This window comes from Mustela nivalis (genome assembly GCF_964662115.1).
Source record: "Mustela nivalis genome assembly, chromosome: 6".
NCBI classification, from domain to species: Eukaryota; Metazoa; Chordata; class Mammalia; order Carnivora; family Mustelidae; genus Mustela; species Mustela nivalis.
In genome coordinates, this window is record NC_139025.1 from 61,581,374 (window position 1) to 61,597,015 (window position 15,642).

At 35.0% G+C, this 15,642-nt stretch overlaps 1 protein-coding gene across 9 annotated transcripts in view; it reads left to right on the forward strand.

Moving 5' to 3' along the window:
• Window positions 1-15,642, forward strand: part of RALGAPA1 (Ral GTPase activating protein catalytic subunit alpha 1) — a 256,054-nt gene that overhangs the window by 78,198 nt on the left and 162,214 nt on the right. For all 9 annotated transcript variants that reach the window (XM_082737789.1, XM_082737788.1, XM_082737790.1 and 6 more), the window contains exons 13-16: window positions 4,121-4,269; window positions 7,066-7,195; window positions 9,319-9,556; window positions 11,212-11,373. In XM_082737789.1, coding sequence (XP_082593915.1) covers window positions 4,121-4,269; window positions 7,066-7,195; window positions 9,319-9,556; window positions 11,212-11,373 — 679 coding nt within the window. The remainder of the gene's footprint in view (window positions 1-4,120; window positions 4,270-7,065; window positions 7,196-9,318; window positions 9,557-11,211; window positions 11,374-15,642) is intronic.

Genomic DNA, 15,642 nt, shown 5'->3' on the forward strand with positions numbered 1-15,642 from the left:
CATCTGCTTTTTCCCATATTCTGTTAGGTTGTCTTTTTTTTGTTGTTGATTTGTAGGAGTTCATTATAGTCATTCATTCATTATTTATTTATTTTAAGATTTTATTTATTTTTTTGACAGAGCTCACAAGTAGGCAGGAGGCTTGCAGAGAGAGAGGAGGGAGCAGGCTCCATGCTGAGCAGAGAGCCCGATTTGGGTCTCGATCCGAGGACCCTGGGATCATGACCTGAGCTGAAGGCAGAGGCTTTAATCCACTGAGCCACCCAGGCGCCCTGTCATTCATTTTTTAAAGCAGACTATTCTTGTCAAGACCACATGTGACTTCCACTTTGTTAAATCAAATGTACTTTTTTTTTTTTTTTTTAAAGAGAGAGTGAGCACATGCACAAGTGGAGGGAGGAGTGCGAGAGGGGGAAGGAGAAAATCTTAAGCAGGCTCCATGTTCAGCATGGGGTGTGATGTGGGGCCTGATCTCATGACCCTGAGATCATGACCTAAGCCAAAATCAAGAGTCAGATGTTTAGCGGATGGAGCCACCCAGGTGTCCCAAATGTACATTTTCCAATCCTAATCCTACTGGACTTGTCAGGAACATTTTATAGGATAGACCATTCCTTCCCTATTCAAACACTTCTTCACTTGTTCTTCAGAATAGCATCCCTCCTGTTTTTCTTCTAACTCACTGGCCACTTCTCAGAATTTTTTACTGATTTTTTCATATGTCCCTGATCATTTCATTGTTGAAGGGCCCCTAATCAGTTCTTGGATCTTTCTACTTATTCTCTGGTTCATCTCATCCATTCCTCTGGCTTTAAATGTCATGTATTTACTGTATCATCTACAATTTTATTTCTAGTCTGAGACCTCTTGTTTGAACTCTGAGTCTTTTTTTTTTTTTTAAGATTTTATTTATTCATTTGAGAGAGACAGGTCACAAGTAAGGGGGAGGGTCAGAGGATCAGAAGCAGACTTCCTGCTCAGTAGGGAGGGCCTGGAGATCATGACCTGAGCCGAAGTCAGACGCCTAACTGACTGAGCCACCCAGGCACCCCTGAATCTTAAACTTAAATATTCAAATGCCAAGTTAGCATCTTCACTTGGATATCTAATAGGCATCTCGAACTTGACGTGTCTAAGACTTCTGTTCTTGCTCAACAAATGTGCTCTTCCTGCAGTTTTTCTTGGTTCATTTATAGCTCCTGTTTTCAAGTTGTTCAAGCCATCTTGTTTCCTGACTTTCTTTTATTCTTAATTAAAGAGATCTGTTGGGGTGCCTGGGTGGCTCAGTGGGTTAAAGCCTCTGCCTTCGGCTCAGGTCATGATCCCAGGGTCCTGGGATCAAACCCCGCATTGGGTTCTCTGCTCAGCGGGGAGCCTGCTTCCTCCTCTCTCTCTCTGCCTACTTGTGATCTCTGTCTGTCAAATAAATAAATAAAATCTTAATTAAAAAAAAAAAGAGATCTGTTGACTTATTTTAGAGAGTGAGCAAACTGGAGGGAAGGGCAGAGAGAGAGAAGCAGAGAGAAACCCACGCAAACTCTTTGCTGAGTGCAGAGCCCAATGCAGGGCTCAATATCAGACCCTGAATCAGACGTGAGCCATAACCAAGAGTCAGACGCTCAACTGACTGTGCCACCCAGGTGACACACACACACGCACCCCACCTTCTTTTATATCCTACATCTAATTTGATAACACATCCTGGCCATCTTCAGAATGTACGCCGAATCTAACTATTCAACATTTACATTAGCTCTTGGGTCCAGGCCCCCATGATCTTTCATCTGGATTATTACAGTAATCCAAACTCCTAATTAGTATACCTTCTCTGCTCTTGCCCACCCATCACTGGCATAGTCTCAACATAGTTAGTTGCCAGAGAGAGTCTACAGAATGTAAGTTGGATCATATTTTTCTGCTCAAAACCCTCCATTGGCTTTGCATTATCACTAAGCATGAAAGCAGAAGTCTTTCTGATGGTCTACAATGCTTCACATGATTGCTCCTCAAGGTGTGGTCCACGAACTAGTGCCAGCCCACAAGATTAATTGCAAAATTGAGAGTAAGAGTTTAGAAACTAAGTAATCTAATATTTCTGATTTTGATGGTTTGTGTTTCTATTTTTGTATGTCTGTTTTCATTTCCTTTTTCTTATTAGTTAATTTTTATTGTATTTTATAATAGGATTGATCTGTGAAATTTGGGGTTGGGGGAACATGTTCTTTTACCACTGACAGTGTGTAAAGCTCTGAACCACATGCTCTGGTTCTGTTTCTCAACATCATTTCCCAACTGCTTCCCTACTTCTTCACTTCACTCTCTACTCCTTCTGTTCCTTAAACATTGTAGGGAGGTTTTCATCTCAGGTCCTTTAAACTTACTTTTTCTTTTGTCAGAATACTTTTCTCCCAAATTGCTCTTAGTTATATCCTTATTTTTTTTCCCCTAACAATTTATTTATTTATTTATGCCTCTTGCTTTTCTTGGTCAGTGTTGCTAGACTTACAGAGTTCTCTCTTTTCACTATTCTCAAGTTAGCTTAATATTCTTTTTTCTCGGGTGCTTGGGTGGCTCAGTGGGTTAAGCCTCTGCTTTCGGCTCAACTCATGATCTCAGGGTCCTGGGATCGAGTCCTGGCTTGGGCTCTCTGTTCTCTCTCAGCAGAGAGCCTGCTTCTCCCCCATCTCTCTCTGCCTGCCTCTCTGCCTACTTGTGATCTCTGTCAAATAAATTAAATCTTTAAAAAAAATATATTCTTTTTTCTTATGATTTCACAGATATGTTTTATTATGTAGTTCATCGAGGGATTTAAATCAGGATTATGGGTATAGAAGATGTAAATGTCCTAGCTTTACAATAGATGAAATGTTCTATACCTCCAAAGTATCCTCGAGAGTCTTTGCACACACCTGTCACCATTATAATTGCTTTGTCTTCAATAACAAAATATAATTAATGATTTGATTATCATAGTTCTTTTTAATTTTTCTGTAATAGAAGATGCATATTAATGGCACCTCAGTTGTAGTACTGTGATATGTGATCTGTTCATGCAGGTTGTTATTACTAAAGCACATAAACACAAATAGTCTATAAACGTGAAAAGAGTAGTAGATGATATTGAACACTTTATTCTGAAAATTCATCTTAATTTAGTATCTTCTTTTATCCTAAACTTTTTTTTTTTTTTAAGATTTTATTTATTTGACAGAAAGAGAGAAATCACAAGTAGGGAGAAAGGCAGGCAGAGAGAGAGAGAGGAGGAAGCAGGCTCCCTGCAGAGCAGAGAGCCCGCCGTGGGACTCGATCCCAGGATCCTGCTATCATGACCTGAGCCGAAGGCAGAGGCTTTAACCCACTGAGCCACCCAGGCGCCCCTATCCTAAACTATTTTTTGTTTGTTTCAATTTATGACAGCAGTAGAGTTATCTTAAAACTCTCAGTTTTAAAAAACACTGTTTTTTTACTTGGTTTCTTTTCTTGGGGGCCTAGTAGTGATTTTATATTTGTCTAGATAAACATAAAAACAAAATGGTTTAATGGGTTTAAATCTCACATGTCAAGCTAGTGGTAGAAACAGGGTCAGAATTAACATGTAGCCTTATACTTTTTACACTTGATCTTAGCCAAAAGGCCGAGAAGCGATATATACTTTTTAGTTCATTATAGATCACCTAGTGATAAGCATCTGAATTTTTTTTTAAAGATTTTATTTATTTATTTGACAGAGAGATATCACAAGTAGGCGGAAAGGCAGGCAGAGAGAGAGGAGGAAACATGCTCCCCAGTGAGCAGAGAGCCGGATACTGGGCTGGATCCCAGGACTCTGGGATCATGATCTGAGCCGTGGAGGCAGAGGCTTTAACCCGCTGAACCACCCAGGCGTCCCCTGAATTTGTTTTTCTTAAATTATTTTTTATTATTATTATTTTTAAAGATTTTATTTATTTATTTGACACAGAGAAACCACAGGTAGGCAGAGAGGAAGGCAGAGAGAGAGGGTGAAGCAGGCTCTCCACTGAGTGGGCTTAACCCACTGAGCCACCCAGGTGCCCTGAATTTGTTTTTTAAATAAGTTTCTAATTTTATAATGAATAGCTAATGATGTCTTTTGTTTTAGGTGTTTATTATAAACTCATCAAACATATTTCTTCTTGAACCTGCAAATGAAATTAAAAACCTTCTGGATGAGCATACAGATATGTGTAAACGCATTCTTAACATTTACCGGTTCATGGTTGTACAAGTATCAATGGACAAAAAGACTTGGTAAAAAATATTTATCCTTTATGTTTTTTTAATTGTATATATATAATTATAGTAATTTTTAGAGGAATAATGTCTATGAACAGGTCCTGTCACAATATTGTAGAGGCTCCTATTAGCGAGTAAATATTTTATATAATTTTTATGATGACAATAGTTTCCATTTTATCTCAGACATCTTTGTTCAGCCTTCTTGGATTGTTTTTCTAATGCCCCCCCTCAGAAATGAATACATGGGTGAATAAATGAATTTGTGCATGTGTGAACAAAAGAATAAGTAAATGATTAAGTGGGTGAATGCCTGATTGCTCAACCTGTCATGTAAGGCCATGTACAGTGAGGTCCCTGACACTTTTCTGGCTTTCTCTCAAGCCTAAACTCCACCCTGCAGAATGGGATCTGGCTCCTGTCTTTACCAAATTGCTCTTTCCTGCACATTCTGAACTTTTCTGATGCTTGCCATCTTCTTGTGTTGTCACAATAACTATCTTTAGATTCCACCTTCCTTTTTTCACATATCCTTACTTAATTTTTTCTTCCACTTCCTTTCATTGCATATTTGTATCTCTGTTACAGTTCTTTTTAAAAATTGTCTAAATCCTTAAATTACTTGTATATATGTCTCTTTACCTCTGAATTGAAAGGCGTTAAAAAATGTCTCTGTTGTCTTTGTTTTTATATTTCCTGCATTTCTTACCATAGTATTTTATATACTATTTGTGCTCTATGAATATTTAATGAATGGAAAAATAGGCCTTTTGGGGAAAAGAGCAGTTCTTCAGTTTTTAAAATGATACATGTTCATTATAAAAATAAAACAAAACAAAGTTTTAAAAAGAAAGTTAAAGTTGCCCCAAAACTCATTCTCTGGAGGTAATCATTGTTTGCCCTTTGATGAACATCTGGTTCACCAAACTATATATATAGTCACTTAGTATTATTCTGCCATTTGTATGTGTTATAATTTTCTTAACCAGTCCTCTTTTGATGGATATTTAGTTATTTCATTTTGTTTTGGGGTAGAGAGAAGAGAGTGATCATCCTTATACATACATAATTTTTCTCCTTTGACTTATTCTTGAAAAGTGGAAGTACTTAGTAAAAGTGTATGCCTCATACATGTTTGCTACATATGGAAAAATGGCTTTATTTTGGAAAAAATCTTTATTAGCAGTATTGATAGAGTTATATCAGGATATAGTTTGTTATTAACTTACTTGTATTACTTTTCTATGCCAGGTATATTTTTAAGCATTTTCTATACATGCATTTTCTTTCTTGATCCTTTTTTTAGCACCCCTCAGGTAGGTAATATCTCTATTTTATGTGGTGATTTTTAGGTACAAAGAGGTTGGTTCATTTATCTTTGTTTGCACAGCTGAGATTTGAACTGGTCCTTCAGACTGCAGAGCCTAGGTTATTATTACCCAGGAACCATACTACTTTGGACCATCCTTTTGTTAGTCTCCGCCCACCCCCTTCTTCTTCTTCTTTTTTTTTTTTTTTAAATATACTTTGCATTAGTGCTGTTGAGCCAGGTTAAAGTGAGAGGCCTGCTATATGGAACACTTTAGTATTAAAAATTTTTTTTTATAAGTTCCTTGAAGTCATAGCTTTATGAGAGATTACTCACATATTTATATTGAATTTATAAGATTTTGTTAATTCAAATCATTGCTATCATTTCACAGTGAAAGTTTATATATGAATGAATTTTGATTTGACCACAAATCAGATAAGATTTATTTGGAAAAGCTATACTTTATTGCATATTTGGTTGATTTCAAAAAGTTCATCATTTTGTACAGCCAAACCAGAGGCGTAGATTACAAATGCAGCAACTTTGATTTTTATCTTATGAATAAATGCATGTATTTTTTTGTTAAATTCAGAATATTTTTCATACTTTTCTATTTAATTCTGCCCTCCCTTCCCAGAAAAATGATGACTTCTAGGTCTGTGAACTTTTGCTACCTCTGCCACATTTCTCACAGGGATTGTCCCACGTCCCACATGTTGCTGTGCTTGGAATGGGCCCACAGGCAAATCCTAGAGGAGGCTGTGATAGGGACTTGGGCTGGTAGCCTGGCTGTGCACCCATACTAGAATACCCTTTTTTACATGTGGCTTAATCAGTTTCCAGATTTTCAAGTGCAAATAAGGTAGTTTTGTGGTCTTAATAATAAGACACTAGGAGAAAGAGACAAGGTAGAAATCATATGATTGTCTTGATGTGGAGTATACAGGTATAAAGTATAAAGGGTTTAGAAATGGCCAAACTTAAATGGATGGAAAGATGCAAAAGAGTGATGGTCTTTGATTACCCGCCAGGATCACTGTGATCTATTAATCTTAAAATCTTGTGGTTTTTGAAATTGTACCTGGTACACTTCTCGATATGTGCTTGTTTTCCATTTTATAAAGAATATTAGTTGTATAGGCATCAAGGTAGAACTATATTGTATAGATAGACAGCTTCCTAAGGTTATTACTTGATTTTGGGAGTTTGGGGGATGGGAGCAGCCTCCACATTCTCACCTCCCAATTCATCAGGTTTTGCATACATTTTTAATTGATGAGAGGATTTTGTGACTGAAAAGTGGTTTTAAAATGGCTGGTATAGTTTATAAAATGGAATTTTAAAATTTAATATTTAAAGAATTCTAAAAATTTGAAAGATATTTGGTATTTGACTTACCGAAAGATAGTACATTTTATAACAAATAATTTTAAAGTTATTCATTAACCAAGAACAAACATATGTGAGAAGGAAACATTAATTAATTTTTTTACTTTAAGGGAACAGATGCTGCTTGTATTGCTCAGAGTCACGGAATCTGTACTGAAGATGCCATCACAAGCTTTTCTACAGTTCCAGGGGAAAAAAAATATGACCTTGGCAGGTCGACTTGCAGGACCACTTTTCCAGGCAATAAAAATAAATAAATAGATAAATAGATGAATAGATATGTATTTTTATAAGATTCATTGAGCCCTGAATTTGTTACTTGGGGAAAAAAAGCTTTAAATCAAAGATCATTTCATATTAAAGGATCTTTTGTAGAACTAAATTAAAAGTTGCTTATCTAAATGGGCTATTTGCCGTACATAGAAACTCACAACCTAGTATAAGCGTGGAGGAAGTACCACATCTGTGAAAAGAACATTGAAATAGACTGATGATATTTAACTTTTTCTGTTGTGTGGCATACTTACATGATTGCAAAAAGCTGCCAGGGAGCTTCATGAGTAATGGCCTGATTGTTTGCTTTTTGAGTTTCTAAGTCTCTGGCTTGTTAGAAAAATAAAACTCTAAGTGTTTCTGTAGTAATGGAAAAGTAGTTAATGATCAAGATTCTTTCTTATCATGCTGTTCTGTAAGACTTTAGTCACTTCTGTATTTTAAGTGTCAGTGGTAGTTTGAATATTTATAAATTACATATTGTGTTTTCCAACCTGAGGATAGAGTATTGACTTTAAATGTATTATGGATTCTTTGGAAATACCAAAATAATATGTTCTTAAGATGACACATTAAATACAAATACATTGATAAAATGGTTCTTAATATCAAAGATAAAAACCTACTCAGGGGGCGCCTGGGTGGCTCAGTGGGTTAAGCCGCTGCCTTTAGCTCAGGTCATGATCTCAGGGTCCTGGGATCGAGTCCCGCATCGGGCTCTGTGCTCGGCGGGGAGCCTGCTTCCCTCTCTCTCTCTCTCTCTCTCTCTCTCTCTGCCTGCCTCTCCATCTACTTGTGATTTCTCTCTGTCAAATAAATAAATAAATAAATCTTAAAAAAAATTAAAAAAAAAAAAAACCTACTCAGATCTAATTCTTGGCCATAAGTATAGTTATTCAAATTATTTTTTAAAAAATATTTTTGTTTGCCTAAGGTTTTATACTTAGTAGTGAATAGTCTTTTGAAACCAATTGCATTTATTATCTAAACTCCTCTTAACTTCATTAGCCCTTTTTTTTTTTTTTAAGATTTTATTTATTTATTTGACAGAGAGATCACAAGCAGGCAGAGAGACAGGCAGAGAGAGAAAGGGGGGAAGCAGGCTCCCTGCTGAGCAGAGAGCCCGATGCGGGACTCGATCCCAGGACCCTGAGATCACGACCCGAGCTGAAGGCAGCGGCTTAACCCACTGAGCCACCCAGGCACCCCTCATTAGCCCTTTTTAAAAAGATTTCCCAATTGTTAGAACTAACCTGATGTTGGAACTATAGGAGAGCACAATTTTAGCTTGCTATATGGAATAACTTTTTTGTACTGTAAATATAGATAATGTAAGATAGAATGGAAAGCCACTAGTTACTGCTATTCATGCTGTAAACTCTGCTCATTTTCATCTGGCATTTAATGTATAAATTTTATGTGAATTCCTTAGTAAAAATTAAGCTTTTGAAAAACTTCAATAGGAGGTTATATCTTCAGTAGAAGTCCCTAAAATCTCAGGGGTGATGTAATTTCTGCCCTTCAATGAATACGTTTTTTATTGTATGATTGGATATTTTACAAAGTGCCTTTAATTCTTCTGGTATCTTCAAAATGAAATTTAATTTTATTCTTTATGTATAATTTTTCAGAAACATTTCATTAAATGTATCTCCAGTAACTTGTTTTTAGAATGTTCATATTATATACAGAGTTTCATCCTTAGTTTGAGAAAGCCTTTGGTCAGTTTAGCTCAAAAGCATTAGTAAATAATTCAACCCAGTAGTTTCAAAATTTTTATAGTGTGGAGACTTTTTAAGCAGCATTTATTTAACATTAATGTAATACAGCATGAAGGATAGTTACAACTTTAGAGATAATTCTTTTCAGTTTTGATAACTTGTCCTAATTTCTAGAATGTTGGGTGTTGGCAGTTGTTGAAATTTATAGTAAATAGTAATGATTGCATGAATTCCTTTGTAAGTATTATATACCAAGAAGGGATCATGGATATTATGGGATTTTAAATTCTGCTTGTTCTTAGGTAATTTTTTTTATAATTGAATATCTGAATTTGAGCATATTTCATTGTTACTTTTTTGTCTTTATAGACTCTTATCGTTGCCTGGATCAAAGCAAATCTTAATGTGTACATCTCTCGAGAACTATGGGATGACTTACTTTCAGTATTATCGTCACTGACCTATTGGGAAGAGTTAGCCACTGAGTGGTCACTGACTATGGAAACACTAACTAAAGTTTTAGCTAGAAATTTATATAGTTTGGATCTCAGTGATTTACCATTGGATAAGCTGAGTGAACAGAAGCAAAAAAAGCACAAAGGGAAAGGTAAGAGTTGTCCACAGAGATGCTCCCCATAAATTTGTTTAAATAATTTGGTCTGGGAAAATCAGGCTAGGGAGACAAGGAATGGTAAACCATTATGTTTTCTTTTAACTCTTCCCTGCAGATTAAAAATTTCCGGTAATAAATCATGTAGGTACCTTGTAATTTTTTTCTTGAAGAACTTCAAAATCATTAGTAATTTTGATGAGAAATAAAGTGTTCTGTATATATCTAGCTAAAATTTAAATAAACAATTTAGAATCTTAAATATTTTATTTTAAATAATTAACCAAAATGTAAATTTATAAAATGCTCTTCCTTTTTATCATATGAAACATTTTCGTTAGAATTTAGGTCAGTTCTTGTTACTCTATTTAAAAAGAATTATTTGAAAAATTCTTTTGAAAACATTTTCTTAGTTTTGACTAAAAGTAAACATTCCCTAGATGTGGATTATATATCTATTGAGTGTTAAAATGGGGGAGAGGGACAATGGCATATTGATTATATTGTTACTACATGTTTTTATAATCCTTGTTGTGTTAGTATTTTTCGCTCCTTTTTTTTCAAAGGATTTTCTTTATTTATTTGACAAAGAGAGAGATGACAAGCAGGCAGAGAGGCAGGCAGAGGGAGAGGGGGAAGCAGGCTCCCTGCTGAGCAGAGAACCCAATGCGGGTCTCCAATCCCAGGACCCTGAGATCATGACCTGAGCTGAAGGCAGAGGCTTTAACCACTGAGCCACCCAGGCGCCCTTGTATTTTTCACTCTTTTTTTTTTTTTTAAAGATTTTATTTATTTGTTTGACACACAGAGATCGCAAGTAGGCAGGCAGAAAGAGATAGGAGGAAGCAGGCTCCCTGCTGAGCAGAGAGGGGCTAGATCCCCTGAGATCATGACCTGAGCTAAAGGCAGAGGCTTTAACCCACTGAACCACCAAGGTGTCCCTGTATTTTTCACTCTTAATAAGTAGTTGCTGGCTAGAGATTTTAACCTGAGTCATACTTCCTATTTAACAGTAGTCCATGGTAGTTCATTAAGTGACCAAAATACTTTTTCCTGACTATTTATTTCCCAACTGGCTATTATTGGCAGGTAGAGATGTAGTAACTTCCACCATAGGATGACTTTTGGTTAACTTATTTCTTATACTTTTTTTTTTAAAGAATTTTTTTAAGGTTTTATTTATTCGTTTAACAGAAAGGGAGAGTATAAGCTGGGAGAGCAGCAGGCAAAGTGGGAGGGAGAAGCAAGCTCTCTGCCGAGCCAGGAGCCAGATATGGGATTCGATCCCAGGACCCTGGGATCATGACCTGAGCCAAAGGCAGCCGCTTAACGAACTGAGCCACCCAAGCGTCCCTCATTTCTTAAACTTTTTTGCTTATCCAAATGTTTCTTTTTTAATGAAATAAATGGATGGCAAAAGATTTAATAATAGTTTATTTTTGATGTTGTAATTTTAGAATTCTGTATCAGTTTTGGAATATGATTTTTACGTAAAGTGAATTTTAAAAAGCCTTATGGTACACAGGCATTTAACTTGATACTTTAAAATGCTTTATGAGAAACCCGAGAATCTGAGGTAAGGTAGGATGCATAATTTGAAGAGATTATTAATCAGGTGACGGTATACTGAAATTGAAAATCTGCATTTCTAGGAGTTGGACATGAATTTCAGAAAGTTTCAGTTGACAAGTCATTTTCTAGAGGGTGGAGTCGTGATCAGCCTGGCCAAGCCCCAATGAGACAGAGAAGTGCAACAACCACTGGTTCCCCAGGAACCGAAAAGGCAAGGAGTATAGTACGGCAAAAAACCGTTGGTATGTACTCTTAAAAATAATGAGAATTGTACAGGGCAATATCTTTATAGTCCTTGGTAACAATGTATGTAAATACATAATGTTCTTATCAGTTTGGTCATTAAAGGAGAAACTTCTATAGCAAAACCTTTTTTTTTCATTAGTATTCAAGAGTCTAATGATATGCTGTTACCCATGTATGCTATTAAGATTTATCTTACATTAGCATTTTTATGTAGTTTATTTTACTGTGGGTATCAATAATTTTAAACTGTTTTTTACAGAACTGAAGAAATAGAACCCTGATTCACTTTACAGAACTCATGCATTAACTGGTAGAATTTTTACTAAGTAAATATACTCAGTAACAGGGGAAATTAGGGTAGCTAAGTTTTCAGTGCTACAGTTACATAATTAGATTGGCTTCACACACTTCCAACTAGGAATTCGTGCTTTCTGCTTGCAGATGGCTGAGACCAAGGTAGAGGTTGTTGCTCGGTTCCTTGCAGCTTTTTGTAGACATGGAAGATATTTCTATAATCTTGGAATTAGCAGCAAAAGAGCAATGATGGGAAGAATTTCTGGATGTAGGATGATTTAGTATACTCTGGACCTAGCTACCATCTTAATCTTCTTTCTCTCAGAGACTTATAACTTCATCTGAATTGTAGTAAAAAGAGTGCTGCAATGAAAAATAAGGTTTTGTCCTAATCTCTTTTTTATTCTTACTTTCATCACTTAATAGCTAGATAATTTTGAACTTCCTAGGCTTTATTTACTTCATCTGTGTAATGGGAATGATACTACCTTATATGCCTGAAACAAAATTGATTGAAGTTACTTTCGGTTTTACAATTTATGATTATGTTTAAAGATTTATTTATTTATTTGAGAGCAAGAGAGAATGTGGGTGTGTGAGTATACCGACAGGGGGAGTCGCAAAAGGAGAGGGAAAAGCAGACTCCCCACTGATCCAGAGTCCACCTCAGGGCTTTATTCCAGGACTCTGAGGTCATGACCTGAGCTGAAGTCAGATGCTTAACTAACTGAGCCACTCAGGCACCCCTGTAGTCCATGATTTTTATGGCCGGAGCACTTTTTTGTGTGTGTGTGGAAATATATCTATATTTAATGGTAATCTGTGAAAAACACATAATTTTAAAGAAATTTAGAAGAATTAAAAATCACAGTTAATTTTAAATCCTACAAAAGAATTATATTTTCACAGTTGTTTTCTGTCTATAAAATAAGCATAGAATTGTCTATGTCAAGAATAATGAGAAATGATAAAAGAATAAGGATATGGATGAATTAAAATTAATATAATATTTAAAGTTTTTGTATAGAATCACTTTGAGATTCTTAGGAAGATGTTGATTACATCTGAAATGGCTTTCTTTGTTTTATATTACTGTCACATTTAATAAAAAATATTTGTGTATTGGTTAGGACAGAATTCTTCTTTTAAATTTAAAATTTTACTTAAAATATCTATTTTTTTTAAACTCCCTTACATAATTTTTCTGATTATAGAAGTAATTTGTGGTTAGTGTGGAATGTAAAGTTTAAGAAAGTGTCAACGAACTGTCCAATGAGAAACAGTCATTAACATGTTGGCATATTTCTAATCTTTATAAAACATATAGTGAGCAAAATACTGATCTTAAATTCCTACCTGACTGTGTTTACTTTCTGGTACCTATGCCAAAACATCTTGTCTGGCTCGTTCATTAAATAAACCTATCAAATAAAAAGTTGATGTATTAAAAGTTTTGTTCAGAAAAGTGCCTGTATAAGTTGGAAGACACTTTTAAAAGAGTCAGCAGATTAATTTAGGAGTATTCCAATATATATTTTCTTAAAATATTTTAAAAATTTTATGTTCATAGTGTATACACAGTTAAAAATTCAGTGATAAAGTGTATACATTCTAGTATACTCTTGTCTAAGGTTTTACTTAGGCCAGCACATTATTAAAGAAGATGCAATGAATTTAGGACTTACTTTAGACTTAACTTTAGAATATGTTTGTGAGAAGTAATAACTTGTTTGCAGTTATGATTCAGGGCCTGAATCATATTCATCAACTGTTGAAACAAATATATCACTGTTTCTGTTTTCAGATTTTCCTTTTCCTTTACTTTTATTATAATCTTGAGCCTTAGTTTGGGGGGACTTACAAAGGTATTTTCTTCAAGTAGACATGTATGTATGATGTGAATTTTATTTAATTGTAAATATGGAGAACTGTATAATTTTAGAAGTGAGAAAAGGCCAGTTTCCTTCCTTCTATTTATTTTGTGTTTGTGTACTTTTAATGATTTAATATATTTGCTATTTGTGAATTTCTGACATTGCATGGGAACTCTTGAATGAAGGTTACAGTTTTTGACATAATGTGTTTGTTTTATGATCCAAGATGAATTTATGTGGAATGCATCTATTTTTCTTTTTTATTCATTTTTTTGAGAAGGGTAAAAATAAAAAGCCTTCAAAAATTGTCATGGTTATATGTTTAAAATTTTGTTTTTACTTCTTGATGTTTTATTTTTCATGCTGCCCTTTCATCTACATAAGACACATATTACAGATTGAAGATCACTGATGTGTATGGCTTAGGAGTGTATGTGGCAGTAGGAATGTCAGTGGCTTTCTGGAGATTTCTGACCTGAGCTTTAGATTAGTAAATCCCCAGAAATCCTAGTATCTAATTCATCGTAAGTAATTTTCTGTAGTGCAGGTTAGATGGCTTTGTGAGGTAATGGGCAGATTTTCAGGTATGCCTGTAGTAAGACCTGTAGTATAGCAAAAAATAAAAAATAAAAAAAATAGAGGGGTACATTTTTGTAGAATTCATTCTGGAATCATAACAAACTTAAACCACTGTGATTATGGAAAGTTCCAAGGGAAATGCCCAAGCTCTTCAAGTTGGTGGTAGGAAAGAAGAAATAAAAGGAATTGTTACATCCAAAGAACCATCTAACCCAAAGGAAAAAAATAGAAGAAAACTTATAATTCTGTAGAATTGCAAATTGAATCAAATTAGTTTTAAAAGAATCAATTTAGTTTTAAGTATCTTTTTTTATTTACTCCTCTATATGTTTGCAGTTGAAACCTTTCTTTTACAAATAATTATGCTAGACTCCCCAGATACAGATATTCATTCATTCAATAAGCTTTTATTAAGCTCCTCATATATGCCACGTGCTAGGTAGGCTTATAAAAATCAGAGGATATAGTTGTGTGTTTGAAAAGTTGGGAGGCTGACATAAAAAACATACAGTCCACTAAAAATAGATTGTAAGCTTTGCAAAAGCAGGGATGCTTAACTGTTTTGTTCATTGCTGTATTGCCAGTACATTTAATTATGTGGGAAAGTTAGAAAAGCTTCGCAGATAAAACGACATTTTGAGTAAGAAGGAATGTCCGGAGGAAAAGAAGACCAAGGATATTATGAATTCACAAAGCCATGCTGTTTTGAAAGAGCATTTCAGGAAGCAGTATAAAAATTCTCTGTGGCAGCAGCATGTGAGAACAGGAGGAGAAGATGCAATTGCAGTAATCTGTGTACCTAGTCGCATAGTCCTTGTGTGACAGGCTAAGGAATTTAGGCCTCAGGGAGGGAACCAAGAGTTTCCATTAACCAGGAAAGCCAAGATTTTGAATTGATATTAATGCTCAAATTTTTAAAATTGTCATATTTTATGAATATTATGGAGTATTGTTTCTTTTAAGTCCTCTATTCATACAGAACACTATGCATACCATCATTTGTTCAAGAATCCCTAAACTGGAAGTTAAGTTAAAAACTTGTTTGGGAAGTATAAGCTTGACTATTAATTTATTTCTAAGTGTGCTAAAATTTGTCTTTAATTGTGAGAACTGATGACTCCTTACACGAGACTACCAAATGCAAGTACAAATGTAATTTTTTATAAGTAATCCGGTTTTTAAGTTATCTTTAAGAACTTAATTTTAAAGTTTTTGTATTAGATACTTCAGATCTGAATTAGCACAAACTTGTTTCTATTTCTCAGTGACTTGATTTTTCATCCAGATTGCAAATTCTATCTTCTATAAATACGTAAAAGTTTTAAATTATACTGTTAAACTTTTTGTTTTTTTTTTAAGTTATTTATTTGAAAGAGAAAGAGAGAGTACAAGCAGGGACAGGGGCAGAAGGAGAGGGAGAAGCAGACTTCCCACTGAGAAGGGAGCCTGTTGTGGAGCTCAATCCCAGGACCCCAGGATCATGACCTGAGCTGAAGTCCAATGCTTAACCAACTGAGC